Source organism: Sinohyriopsis cumingii, chromosome 17, assembly GCF_028554795.1.
Source record: "Sinohyriopsis cumingii isolate HCF-2022 chromosome 17, ASM2855479v2, whole genome shotgun sequence".
In the NCBI taxonomy this organism is placed as follows: domain Eukaryota; kingdom Metazoa; phylum Mollusca; class Bivalvia; order Unionida; family Unionidae; genus Sinohyriopsis; species Sinohyriopsis cumingii.
The window spans coordinates 93,681,897-93,697,117 of record NC_142977.1 but is presented as its reverse complement, the minus strand read 5'-3'; the positions used below and the strand labels follow the sequence as shown (position 1 = coordinate 93,697,117).

General features: G+C 36.7%; 1 protein-coding gene across 2 annotated transcripts; it reads left to right on the top strand.

Annotated features, from left to right (window-relative positions):
- The first annotated feature begins 5,664 nt into the window (after positions 1 to 5,664).
- On the top strand, positions 5,665 to 13,915 carry LOC149779442 (mitochondrial ribosome-associated GTPase 1-like). 2 transcript variants are annotated; one of them, XM_089940106.1, is made up of 2 exons: positions 5,665 to 5,822; positions 12,830 to 13,915. In XM_089940106.1, exons 1-2 carry the CDS (start codon positions 5,738 to 5,740, stop codon positions 13,759 to 13,761), a joined length of 1,017 nt encoding a protein of 338 aa, XP_089796232.1. In that variant the 5' UTR covers positions 5,665 to 5,737; the 3' UTR covers positions 13,762 to 13,915. The 2 variants fall into 2 exon arrangements, with proteins under 2 accessions (XP_089796232.1, XP_089796233.1); XM_089940107.1 differs by lacking the exon at positions 5,665 to 5,822 and adding an exon at positions 9,095 to 9,221.
- Positions 13,916 to 15,221: the final 1,306 nt, after the last annotated feature.

Here is a 15,221-nt window from a genome sequence, read left to right as displayed (position 1 = left end):
CCACCATGATGACCATGCAAGAATCCCAGTGGGTGGAATTTCACCCCGTATCCTCTTTGGCAGCCCCAGCTCCCATCGAGTTTGAAATCACAGGACAGACCGAAGATTACATCGATCTGAATAGCAGTTACTTGTACCTGAAAGTCAAAGTTGTCGATGAGGACAATTCGCCCCTGGATGGTGATGAGGTAATAGCTCCCGTCAACAATTTCATGCATTCCTTGTTCAGTGGAGTGGACTTGTACTTGAATAACAAACTAGTCAGTAGCAGCATGGATACTTACCCTTATCGAGCGTACCTGGAAAATCTCTTGACGTACGGAATGGACGCCAAGAACACCCATCTCGATGCCTGTGTGGTATGGGAAGCTGACGATGCGGGCGAATTTGAAACATTCGAAACTGATACAAAGGATAAAACTAAACCAAAAAATGATGGATTTCTAGAACGAAGAGACAAAATATTAAATGGAAAGAGTTTAGAACTGATGGATCGTTTGCATTTGGACATGTGGCTGCAAGAGAAATATTTGCTGAACGGTGTAAATGTTCGCCTGAGACTGAATCGTAGCAGTGCCGCTTTCCATTTAATAGGTACTACTGCTTGTAAAACTGTCATCGAGGACGCCAGGCTCTACGTACGACGCGTGGAAGTGTTACCTAAAGTGGGTAACGACATCAGTCAGACGTTGAGCAGAACGACCGCCAAGTATCCGATACGACGCGTAGAACTGAAAACCTTCACTATTCCCAAGGGGCAAAGATCCATGATCGAAGATCATCTGTTCCAAGGACAGTTACCCAAACGTTTGATCATTGGTATCGTCGAGAATACAGCCTTCAACGGAGCTGCCGATAAAAATCCTTTCTACTTTCAACACTTTGGTGTGTCCAAGATCGAAGTCAGTCGCTATGGCAAGACCTTGTGTACTCGACCCTTCGAACCTAACTTTGACAAGAAGAATTACTTGAGGTCGTACTTGTCCTTGTACGAAGCTACCGGTCAGTTAGGAACCAATACCAGTCACGGCATTACGTACGAAGATTATGCAGGAGGCTATGCTTTGTGGGCTTTCGATTTCACTCCAGACCAAGGCAGCGACGAGGGACATTTCCACCCTATAAAATCCGGTCAGATTCGTGTGGAAATTCAGTTTGCAAACCGAGTCCCTGATGAAACGGTGAACGTCATCCTGTATGCAGAATTTGATAATACGATAGAAATCAACAGTTTGAGAGAAGTCATTCTAGACTATTAGAAACCATGGAAGACTGTTATCCCTCTTTACCTAGTGGAGAAACTTTAGACATGGAATGTGAGGAGACTGTGGAAGAAGAAGTTATCATGATGAAGTCGAGATGGTCAGAACAAGAAGCCCATTTAGTCTCCTGTTTTGCCAAACACTTGGTCGAAAAAATGACGGAATTGATCAAGAAAGATTGCTATGGATGTCAAAACGATCATCCCAGTCAAATTCAACACGATAAATGCCTGATGCTGAGTCAAGAAGAAAAATTGGACGAGTATCTGGACGAAGCTGGGAGTCTCATCTCGGACGAAGTCGTGTTGCATCAGTGGTATAAAGACTTGCGTGAACATTCTTGTCCACCATTAACCACTCAAGAGATCCATCGCATCGAAGCTCTCCTGAATCAGAGTGAGGAGACGAAACGAAGAAACGGTTATTTGTCAGACATTTTCAAGCAAAAAGTCAGGATCGAATTGATGACTTATTATTACCTGTGAAGAAGAAAAAAACACACAAAAAATGGATACCTGGGAACTTTATTACCTTTTGAACCACAGTTCGTACACGGCTTCTTGGAATCCTGTCGTCTGTGCTAAAGATGAACTCCCTCATCGCAAACCTCAAGACCATCTAGCTTATGTGATCAACACGGACGACAGTCATCTCCCAGGAACCCACTGGGTAGCCGTCTACTTTCCTCAAGAAGGATGTGTAGAATATTTCGATTCGTACGGATTGCCCCCTTTGGAAGACGATATCATCGACTTTATGAGAAGAAATGCTCAGACCACCCGATTCAATAATGTGAAATTACAAGGCACAGATTCCTTGGTGTGTGGACAATATTGTGTGTATTTTCTGCATCATCGCAGCCTGGGCTATTCCTTAGAACATTTAGTGACTCATTTTGATCCTCGTTCTTCTTCTAGAAATGATGTGAAAGTAAATCAATGGTTTTGTGACCATTATGCTTATCTTTTGTCTCAAGCTAGGAAACGTAGTGTCCATCAATGGCCTAATGACTTCCAACAGTGGAAATCACAATTTCATTCACAACGTTGTAAGCCCTGTTTAAAGTAGAGTGTTAATTGAAAAAAATGTTTGAGATTTGAAAAAAATGTTTGATGTTATATTGTTGGATTATTGTTAAAAATGTTATAGTTGTTTGTTAGTGTTAAGTGATTTTGAATTAAAAATGTTGTGTTTTGAAGAAAAAATGCCTTTGTCTTTTGTTTGGCTATAGCAATCTTGATTCATGCTCTTTGACTTCTTACTATCCCTCTCATGACACTCATTGAACGTTGCGGCTCGAAAACCGTGGAGGGATGTTTTCCTTCACGTCCGCGCTTTGACTTTAAAGTAGGGGTAGCCTCCAGTCTAACCATCCATTGTCGACTCATCCTCCTACGAAGATGTGCTCCAAACTAGCTAAGCTAAACGAAGCCTACGTGAATTTGCATAGGGTCAGACACAGTCTGATACCGAAGCCAGAAGAGATAGAGAATGTGAGAATGTTAAAAGTCACTGAAGACCTGATAGATGAGCTCTTCAGAGAAGAAGTGAACAGGGAGAAAGAAGAATGGACAGAGAAGTACAGACTTCAGAAACAGCATAGAGAGCAGCAACAGCAACAACAGCAGCAGGAACCTGAACCTGACAGAGGTTTTGTCGATTGTCGTATCGACACCAAAGAGTTCTTCTTCTCTTTCCGAAGAAGCAGACCTATCGTCAGAAAGTCTATCCTCAGAGGACGTCGCATTCTTAGAAACTAAAAGATCGCCCTAGCTTCAAGTTCACACAAGCAAAAAAAAAAAAAACCAGCCCTTTTCAGGGCTACCCAATACTCTAGAAAAGAAATAACAATCGATTTGCCAATGTGTGTATGTAGAGTAGTGTGAATATAAACACTGACTCTTTTGTGGTGTGAGTGTATGTGTTTGTGTGGATAGTAGATAATGATCATATTTTTTTGCTGTTTGACGTGCGTGGAGAGTAGATTTGGAGTTTGATTGAATTGCTTTTGCGTATGTGAATAGTATATTGAAGTGATTAATGAAAATTTTTATATTAGTAATGGGTAGTATAAAAAAGTGAGTGAGTGTTTCTTTTAGGTCCGCGCGTTGTTTGGTCATGATCTAGGTAATATCAATTTTGTTTTGGGGGATGTTTTCCTTCACGTCCGCGCTTTAACTATAAATTGAAAATCGCTTGGCAGTCTAGCTACCCTGTTCATTCGTTAACAAGACAATGAATACCAGAATTGTAAAGCTTCTAGAACTCCAGATGCACCTGGAATATGCCAGGCGCATACTAAATGAACTGGCCGCGGAGGCCATTTTCGAAGAGGGAAGGATGAAAGAGGAGGAGAAAAGAAGAAAAAAAAGAAGAGGAGGAAAAGGAGAGAGGAAATTTCAGAATCCCAGAGACAGAAAATTGGGATTCTGAAGCCACTTATCCCGTCTCTGCACTCCCAAGAAAAAAGGTAAAAGGAGACTGGGGAAGAAGATGTGTGTGTGGTGCCAGGCCTGGAAGGTGCCATCGTTAACCAGGTGTCACTGGAGTTCAAAAAACAAACAGCCCTTTTCAGGGCTACCCAAACCTTTAGAAAAAGAAATAACAATTGATTTGTCAATGTGTGTATGTAGAGTAGTGTGAATATAAACACTGACTCTTTTTTTATAGTGTTTGTGTTTGTGTTTGTAAGCGCTCACGTACGTTTGTGTGAATAGTAGATTTGGGGTTTAATTTTAATGCTTTGCGTGTGTGAATAGTAGATTCTGGGTTTGTTTATTGCTGCTTCACGTATGTGAATAGTAGATCATATGAAATGAGAAAAGTAGGGGATGTTTTCCTTCACGTCCGCGCGTTTTAAGTGATAATCTAGGTAAGATCAATTTTGTTTTAGGGGGATGTTTTCCATCACGTCCGCGCTTTCACTATAAGAACCCACAGTATTCGTCGTTCAAACCATTCTACAAAGAATAAAAAAGAAGATGGCTTCAAACCAACTTGATAAAATGAAAACATTGCAAGACGTCCTGGACAATTTGGGTATGATGGAGCAAATGTTGGTTAACATAAACGAGGACCACTATTCTTAGTGTCCCCATCGTGTGAAGATGGAGATCAACAATTTAAGAAAAGTAAAGGAAATGATCAGTGCTCTAATGAAAGAAATAAAGGAAGAGAAGGAGGATGAAGAGGAAAGGATAAGGATGAGAGTATGGAACGAGAAAATTGAAAAGGAAGAAGAAAATGAGAAGAGGAAGAAAGAAGAGGAGGAGAAGCAGAAAGAAGAGAAAAAGAATGAAGAAAAGAAAGAAAAGAAGAGAAAGAGTGTAGGACAGAAAATAAGAAGCTGGTGGAGAAATAGAAGAAATTAAAAGAAGAAGACGAAACCCAAAGGCCCTTTTCAGGGCCACCCACATTTCTCGAAAAGATATAGACTTTCAATTGCCTACCCCATTTTTTCCCATGTTCAATTCCCCTTGTCCCTAGAATTGCTTTTTTCTCCCATGTTAAATTTCCCTTGTCCCTAGACAGTCCCACGATTTATTCCCCATGTTAATTCCCCTTGTCCCTATATCGTCCCACGATTTTTCCCCATGTTAAATTTACATAGTCCCTATATCGTCCCAGGGGTGTTTTTAATGATAAGTCCCATTGTCCCTGAATCGTCCCCCTTCACTACTCAAAGCATTTCCTTCAAGTTATGCGATACTGAAAGAGACTCGAGGGTAGGCTTAATGATACTTCCCAAAAGGGTAAGTTTCTGGAGGACGACTATAGTCTTGTAACTAGCTAATATGGCGTGGCCTCGACGTGGTCCATGAAGTAGGGGTACTAATGTTAGTACTATCTTATGACAGGTCTTGAAAATAGCACTCAACGACGTTCAAACAATCAATGAAATAAGTGCTCAGTTTTAATGTTATTACTGCAACTTTGTTATGGACTTAAAATGCAAATTGTAGAGAGAAGAAAAAAAGAGCCAATAATCCCTTGTTTTAAATCAAATTAAATAAAAAAAATTTGTATTTGGTAATTCATTCGTTGCACTTTCATAAGCTGGTATTGTCTAGGCAGGCGACATTAATTTTTCCTATTTTTAATAACAGTTAAAGATAGTTTACGTGAGACTAAATTAGACTGATTCTTTTCGGTTGATTTTTTTTTTTCTTTCTGCACAAGGGGGCGTTCAGTTTAGTTGGTAGGTATGCTAGACCCTGCACAATTTCCACAAGTACAATATCCGAAGAAATTTCAGCCAAAGTAAATGAAAGTAACATATAGCTGTAACAAAATTCAATCCGCTGTGCATGCTGCAAATGTAAACAACTCCATTTTACAGCTGCCACGCTCTCAGAAGTTCATTGAAAACTGTAGAGCGTCCCATACAACCAATGATATTTTGAATAGTCCCTGCACATGAATATCCGGGAACTGTTAATGGCTACCTCCTTTAAAAGCATTAAGTAAAATTTGCAATGGCACGCCAAGCGTTTCAGGGTTTAACAAGAGTAAGAGAAAAGTTTATTCTCCCAGACAAAAACCTGCTTCGATGGTTTCCAGGTGAAGTACATTATATTACTTGAGAATTAATGTTTAGGATTCAAATTGACAATGCCTTTAAGGACAACCGTATAGCCTGGAACGCTTTATTATCGTGGTACTTAATGTTCTTATCGGTACATGTTAAAACTGTCTTGTTATTGCAGCGTACTTGTAATTTGTAAAGTTTAAATGACTTTCCTTCATTCTATAACTGTAAGCAATCCTTGTCAATCGAACCGCGTAAATGTAAATAAAACAGCTTATGCTGGCTGACAGATTAACGTACCATGGGGGACAACTCAATATTAACGCAGTATTTGCCCAGCTTGGGTAGGCACGTATTATAATAAACATGAATTGCAACTTTCCTATGAGAAGGAATGTCCACGTTTGTACCGACATAATATTTCCATAATAAACAAAAGGATCCAGTGGACAAATCGAGCACACAATTGTAATTAAAATGGAAATCCTAGTCCTACAATGTAAGACATAGCACATGTTGGTTTTATTTTAATGCTATGTCTTACTATCGAAATAACGGCCTTATATAGCGTGTTCCGATGTCGCTGACATCGGAACGAGTAATCAAAGTTTCAGGAATATCTGACACATTTGGCAGCATATATGGACACTCTTCCACTAATTTATGTGTAATTAATATACTTACTGTGCTATCTTTATCCTGGCAGAATGAAAATATGACACTAGCAAATGGACGCATTTTCATTTTCATGTTCCGTTGACATACATTTGAATTTGTTGCAATGCGACGGTAGTTGAGGTGTGCCAAAGTATGTTTAAGTAGGTTCATGTGGCAGATATGTTTCTTGAACGATATGAAACGTTGCTTTACAGTTCCAATAGGCATAATATATTTTTATTCTTTTCGTTAAAGAATAATATTTCAACTTAACCCGATTTCGGCATTCCCGGCTTTCATCGCTTTCCAGTTAACTGAAATGTAGGCCAACGAAACTTGAAAACATGTCCATTTCTTTTGTGAGAATTTGAATTTATTAGAGATTCAGAGTAAGTAAAATCTGACTAAAACATTATGACTTTACTTTGTAGAAAAGCGTCGTTATTTTAGTACTAGTTGTATGAGATATTCCTGAAAATTGTACTTTCCTTACGATGATAGTCGACAACCAAATACACTACACAGCACTGTTAGTTAGGCAGTAAGACCCTGGCGCCAAAACATATCAGTATCAAGGTCTTACATGTAGGACTAGTGGAAATCCATGAATAACAACACATTACAAATTAAAAACAATTATTATTTAACTTTATATGAATTGTAAATGCATTGTGGGCAAAGAAATATAAATATATAAAGATTATTATTAATATCATTATTATTATAGAAATATTACTGATTTCAAAAAAGTTTAAATGTTATTGTCTTATTTACGTATAAGTATGATCATAAGCAACATTTTGTCAATTTTAGTCCATATTGGCTACCATTGAATGAAATTGCAACCTTAACCTTGTAAGGATATGTATGTCACCATCAGTATATGATCTATAATCATCAAATATCAGACACTGAATATATTTCATAATCAAAGCTATTCCTACAATGTAAGACATAGCTATTATTTTTGTTTTAGTGCTTTGTCTTACTACGCAAATAATGGGTTTGTAATGTGTGTTCTGATGTCATTTGACATTGGAATGAGTAATAAAAGTTTCGGGAATATCTCACACACTTGGCAGCCCATATCAACACTTCCACAAATTGATATGTGCTGTTTTATGATTGTTGGAATCAAAATCCGACACTAGCAAATGGACGCATTTTCCTGTTCCGTTGACATACATTTGAATTTGTTGAAATGCGACGGTAGTCGAGGTATGTCAAAGTAGGTTCAGGTCGGGGATATGTTTCTTGAACAAAACGAAACAATTGCTTACAGTTCCAGTAGGCATAATATATTCATTTCGTTAAAGAATAATATTTAAACATAACCCGATTTCGGCATTCCCGGCTTTCCAGCCAACTGAAATCTATGCCAACGAAACTTGAAAATACGTCCAGCTCTTTGGTGAGAGTTTGAATTTATTAGGGAAAAGACATTAGAGTAAGTAAAGTCTGATTAAAACATTATGACTTTACTTTGTAGAAAAGCGTCATTATTTTAGTTGCCAGTTGTGTGAGATATTCCTGAAAATTTGGCTTTCATTATGATGTTAGTTGACATCAAAACACGCTACACAGCGCCATTAGTTAGGCAGTAACACCCTGATGCCCAAAACATAAATATCAACGTCGAGGTCTTACATGTAGGACTAAATCAAAGCCAAAGCATGTATAGCAAGTTCAACTGGAGTTCTTTATATTAATATCAACGGAATCACATACACTTTACCACATAATGATGTTCCTTCTTTTTCATTATAAACTTGTTAAAAAAATGTTAACATTTTAGAGTAAATTGTGCTATAAGATATTTTTGTTCTTACTGGCTACAGCTTTATATCTGTAGACAACCACTAGACACCATGTGTCCAGAATTATTTGGAAAAGCCTGTTTGCTGTGATAATATAGAGCTCACAAAAATATAGCATTGGAGTATATTGGTTAATGATCAGTTCAGTACAAGTGTTATGGGAAATGTCTGATAGTACTCAGATTGTAAAGAAATGGCTAAAAATGATGATAATAGTGATGTCCAGTTTCTTTCAATTAACAATTGTGCACCATGTAGCAGTTAGTGTGTGAAAGAATAACTTAAAATTAAAAAAAAATCCATACCTTTTGTTAACAGCTTAATACAGTCCTACATAATAAGACTCCTCATCTGAAATTTATATTTTTGGGTGCAACCCAGAAGCATAACTTTTGAGGAGTCTTACATCATAAGACTAAAGTTTGACCATTTTGACATTACAAAATCATGTTCTGGCCATGTTATATCATGTACATTGTAGTTAATGGGGAATAGGGCATATAATGCAGTAATTTCTTGTGCTGACTTTAATCTATACTGTTTTCATTCAAATATATCAGCTATAAAGGGATTTTAGACAAAACCTATTTGGTTGAAAAGATTGAAGTTTTCATTATCTTTATAAGAAGAATTTTCGTAATAACTTTCATAGTCAAAAGATATGGCAGTTTTGTTCCTTCTGTTAACCCAGACTGCAATTGTATTACAGATCTTAAAGTAAGCCATCGGCAGATAAGTAAATATACTTCAAGATTTTATATATCATCTTTGTAGTTCTGTACTCTTTATTAAAATGCATTTAATTTCCAGTTTCGGTCCACTCTGGTGGCATAAGTGGTTAGAATGTCCACCTCGGATGCAGGAAATCATAGGTTTGAATCAACCCTGGCAAAGTCATACCAGAGACTTATAAAAATGGTACTGGCAGCTGCCTCGCTTGGCGATCAGCATTAAGAGGTTAGTGTTAGGACCGGTCGGCCTTGTATCAGGATAATGTGACTGGGTGGGACATGATGCTGCATGTCTGTGGCATGATGCCCCACTGCTAGACATCACTTTAAACTGCCACACTACAGACATTGTTGCATTTTGACTAAAATTGTTAAAGCTATTTTTTTAAATCACAACACACACATAATTTCCAGTTTCCAGTTTACATCAGATATTTGTGAGAAGCAATCAATTGATGCTATATAGGTTCCAGATTATCCGGGGGAGTTACTGTGATATTTGTGTAATCCTCAAGAATATCTAGGGTAGCATATACTGTGTCCTAATTTGAAAAGTTTCAGATATTGCACAGAAGTGAAATCAAGATGAAACACAAGTTGAAGTTGACGAAACATGTTAAAATTGACTTCAGTTAAACAAATCATAAGCAAACTGGTATATGTACAGCTTATTGTTTAAACAGACAGACCTAAAGGTCTGTTTAAACAGTGAGTAAACATAAAAACAGTCCTAAAAACTATAACGTTGGAACAGAGTGGACAGAAGTCACTTTTTCCCCCAAGTCCTACTTGGTCCACAGGACACAAATTATGCTTATAAATGGAAAACATTCCAGCCTAATTAATGTGTTTTGGTGTTCCACAAGGCCCTATTCTTGGCCCAGCTCTCATCAGTTTGCTGATGACAATCCATTATTACAAATCTAGCTACCCAGCTGAAGTTGAGGCTACCATCCATGACATAGAGAGGTGATGACATATAACAAGCTGTAGCTGAATGATGATAAAGCTGACAACCATACGAAGACTTTCTCATTCAGATCGTTACCTCACGCAAGAGGTAACAGCGATGCCAGCATTATATTACACAGTCTGTACAAACCTGTGTGTCTCAACAGTATGCTCTCGCTACACCAACATGTAATGAACCTGTGAAAGGCTGCATATCTGGAGCTGAGACGCATCAGCTTCATTCAAAATTTTCTTTCAGTTTATGCCACTTCTGCCTGGTTTATCTCAAAATATCTTGCAGAAACTTCAAAAAGTTCAGAATATGGCTGCTCAGATAATCTTTAGAGTACCACCTGCTTTGTAACTAATAATGGTCATCTTTTACACCTGGAAGCAAACACAAAATCTGTTCACTAAACTACATTTTGTTGATTTGCTTCTGTCCAGTATACCTGTCTAACTTAACCATATGTACACTCCATCTAGAAACTTACGTTCAATTCCGACACTCACATTCTCATTATTCCCACTGTTAAAACAAAGTCATATGGGAAATGTTCTTTTGCTTATCAGGGCCCAGCTACAGGGAACAAATTGCCCATAGATCTTAGACACAAGGGCTTTGTTTCCTTTTTAAAGGTGCTCTTAAAACTCGTCTATTTGTACAAGAACAGACTTCAAGACTTAATGTTTTCTTCATTAATTGTTGTCAGTATGTTTTTGTTTTGTAATTTCATCATGTTTTTATAATCATAGTCATTGTATGTGTTTTATGTCTTATCTAATATTGTATAGTGCTTGGAGCTTCTAAAGATTAGACACTGTACTAAGTCAACATTATTATTATTATTCTAATGCAAATGATTACATGTACACAGATAACGTGGAAAGGTTTTCAGGCCAATATCTCTCGATTTTAGACGACATCAGAAATTGTGAAAACTAAAGACATTGACATACCACCATAGATTCAATCTTGATGCTTGACAAATATGGTAATCATGTGATCTTAGTTTTGTATGACATTAAAGGACAGGCTAGTTAATAGACTGTGTACAGTGATACTGATTTGAAGAAGATATAAACTATGTTAAGAACCAGCGGCAAGGCCACTTTTGAAAAGCACTGATATCTACAGATCCATTTTTTAAAAATAGTTTACACTGGTTTGGATAATTTATTAAATCAAACATGATGCAGAATAAAAAAATTAAGGTCAACCTGTATATAAAGGAAAACACAATCTAGGCTATGCTATACAGAAAGAAATAACAGGAAAATCTGAAATACTGTGACATCATATCACACACAGTATCATATAAAATATAGAATTCTATTTTATTTAAGGTCATGCATGAAATTTTTAAAAAAAGAAAATATGCACACACTTATAGTTTGTTGCTTGCATAACTAATTAAATTGATTTTCTGTTCTTTATAATGTTTAAAATTCAAATCATACATCTCCATTTAAATGGTTTTAGGATACTCTCTACAAATATGTCACAAATGTCATAACCTTTTAGTAAAATATTTTAACACTTTTCTCTTTTTCTTTTCTCCATCAATAATCATTTGTCTCTCACAATGATCAGTCAGTTTTTAGCACAACTGTAAAAATCCAGTTTTGGCTGTATCTTAGGCTCTTTATATTCCAATCAAATAGTGTTTGTGTTCACCTAAAATGGGGTATGATGCACAATAATAATGAAGTGACCTTGCATCTGACTGGCTGAACTTGTTACCACTCTGGAGGCCACAATTTTTAAAATCAGAATTTGATACAACTTGCAACATTGTTTTTGATATCTTGATCATATAAACCTATCAAAATTGAGTGTGTTCTATACATAATGAAGTGAGTGCATCTTTTTGACTACACTTGTTGCCACTCTAGCAACTATATTTTGATCTGAGTAAAGTTTTGTAAATAGATTTAAATCAAGATGTCCTGTGATTTTTATTATGAGCTAGATCTGCGCATCACAATGAAATTCAGCCCAGTTAGAAATATTCTAAGATGCTGAAACTCTCTCCGAAGTAAAATGAAGCAAGGGAAGTAACCCATGGTATTGGTTATCAAGAATCATGAGTTGGGGAATTCTTCCCCTTATCACAATTATGAAAATTGTAAAGAAAACCATTTTAGAATAAAAGCATAAATTCAAGAAAATAACTTATGGAAATTATCAAAAATAATGCACCTTATGGCTTCAAATATATATTTAAAAAAACATTAGTGAAACCATACGATTGCAGGCTAGCATAAAATGAGAGCCTGTAGTATGGTAACATTCATTATGCAATGTCCATCAGTAGTGCTTGTTACTACTCTGGAGGTCATATTTAGGATCCATTTTTTTTTCATTAACATAAAAAGTTGGAATATGGACTTATATTATCATGGTCTTGGAAAAGTTTGATAACAAGTGAGATCCACACATAATAGTGATGAGGTGATCTTGCATCTAATTGGGCCTGTTGCCACTTTGGAAGCCATATTTTTATGTGTAACCTTGGAATCTGGATTATATCATCAATGTCTCGTAAGTTCCCAATCTAGCATAATCCATGTATATTAATTGAGTGGTCTTACATGATTGGTTTGTTAACCACTTAAGATCTTGCACAAGTCTGATAATGAATGAGTTGATCCTGCCTTTTATTTACCCAAGAGTTTAGCATTGAGTTTGGTTTGTGGTATGAATGGATGGATGGACACTGATTAAACACACAGTCATGCTGAAGTAATTTCTGTCAACATTCTGCCAAGGCAGCCTCAACAAATATCTTAATCCTAGTTTATTGATTCATAACTAGCATTTATTCACAGATACCTGAATTGTTCACCAGCTTACTGTTATAATTTGTTTTATAATTACAGGACATATGGCAAAAGGTCTTGATCAGATCCAGTCGACACTAAAGAATCTTGATGCAATAATAGAGGTCCATGATGCACGTATTCCATTTTCTGGCCGAAATCCACAAATCAGAAACATTACCAAGATTCGACCTCACATCCTTTTGTTGACCAAGTCTGACCTTGCTGATGACAAGCAAAAGGAAAGGATAGTGCAGAAAATAAAAGAGGAAGGCATCAAGAACATTTTCCATATGAACTGTAAGCACAAACATGTTACCAAATACATAAAGAACACAGTATTTCCAAGCATTTGGCAAGAAATTGAATCATCAGCATCTTACCGCAAGGAAGGAGATACAGATTACCACCTTATGATAGTTGGAGTACCCAATGTAGGAAAATCAACAATACTAAACAAACTGAGAGAAACATTCACAAACAAAGGAAAAGGCGCTCTTGTAGGGGCAAAATGTGGCGTTACAACTAGTGTCATGAATAAAGTCAGAGTAAACAATAATCCCTCAGTCTTTGTGTACGACACTCCTGGAATTTTGACCCCATATATTCCAGATATTGAAGTGGGAATGAGGCTAGCCTTGTGTGCATGCGTCCCGTATCATTTGGTAGGAGAAGAACGAATTGTCGACTATATGTTGTTCTGGATGAATAAACGAAAACATTATGCTTACATGGAACCCTATAACATTCATGAACCAACAGATGATGTATATCAGTTTTTGACACATGTTGCAAAAGAAAAGCAAATGGTTTTAAAAGTACAGAAAAGTAAGTTTTTCCAAGAAGCAACAGAAGAGGAGAAATTCAGGCCTGATTTTCATGTAGTAGCTGGAAGTATTTTACGAGACTTTCAAAATGGAGTTTTTGGAAAAATGTTGCTGGATGATGAGGCGTTGGACTCCAGACAAGTCAGAACAAATGGGGAATTATAATAATTTTCTTCACAGCTCTTTTCTTATGAATATCACAAAAATGTGGACAGTGTGATCTCTCAAAAAGCAATTACTGCATCAGCATTTAATGTACAAAACTTGGAGATTTATGGAAATAGCAACAGTTCTTAATAAAAGCATGAAGATTGTATAATCTGTATTTTGTGTCATTGTTAAAAACGTTGCCATAATCTTCCTGGACCATTTGAATTCTTGGCTCTGAAGGATGTTCCCTTTTTATGTAACAGTACTTAATTAGAAAAAGAACCCTAGATAAAGCTTTTTGTTGTATATTTTAGTATTGTGGCATGTCGACTTCTTTTTAATGGTTTTTGAGAAGCTGTTAAAGGTTTTTCAAATTTAAACAACAGTAGCCATATTTGGTGGATCAGCATCATTTGTGTAACCTTGAAAACATTCATGTTAGGATGCTTTGTGTGTTTGGTCAAATTCTGCCAAGTGGTTTTTAAGAAGTAATTTAATGGATTTTCTGTTTGAACTCTTCTGGTCATATACCAGAATAATGTATCATATGACCTGGCTTCTGTTAACTTTTTATTATTACTCTACTTTAAGTATGGCAACTGACACCAAAACTTCAGATACATTCATCAACGGTCTAGTTGGTCCTAATGAAATGGCCACCATGTTAACCATTTTGAATTGTTTGTTACTGCTAATACTCCAAAATGGATGGTCATATGGACATGTGGTTTTGACAGAAAGACTTATTAAAATGTTTTGTTGGTCCAAAATGAAGATGGTGCAATCTGACATTTTGTATGGCTGCCATCTATTAAAAAAACTGTGATTACCACTCTTCCTGAATAGATGATTGTATTGACAGGGGGTTTTACTAGAAGTTTTTTCTTACATCTAGTTGGTTCAAAATGAAAATGGTGCAGACCTGACCTCCAGTATAGCAAACAGATTGAAAATATTGTCACTACTCATCCAGAATGGATGGATGGCCATGATAACATGAAGTTTTCACCCAAAGACTTGAGTTGTCTAGTTGATCCTAAATTCCGATGATGTTATCTGATATCCAGTATGGCCACCATGGTGGCCATCTTATAGGTGTTATTGTTACTCCTCCTGAATGCAATTGGAACATCATTATTCAGCCATATCATAAAATAGCCTTGAAAGTAGATAAAGAAATGCACGTCAACTTGATGTTCTTAGTGATTCACCTCTGACAAGAGTTAAGGTTATGAAAGCAAAGTTCCTTGGATTACGAGTCCCTATGTTCAACCAAGCTACTGCAGCTCTCACTAGGGGTAAAGGTATTTTGGTTATTCAATCATGAAGTCATTTTGATAGAGCCCTTTATTGGCAAGTTGTCCAAACAATATTGCTGAAAGAAGCCCCTCCTCTTTTCCATCATTCTGTACATAAACCAGACTAATCAACACTTACAAAGGTAGCTGTTAGTGGTCTCCAGCATAGTAAACATA

Coding starts and splice junctions, on each gene's coding strand:
- LOC149779442 (XM_089940106.1), top strand. CDS start 5,738: ATGGCACGCCAAGCGTTTCAGGGTTTAACAAGAGTAAGAGAAAAGTTT. Junction 5,823..12,829: donor CCTGCTTCGATGGTTTCCAG/GTGAAGTACATT, acceptor TTATAATTACAG/GACATATGGCAAAAGGTCTT.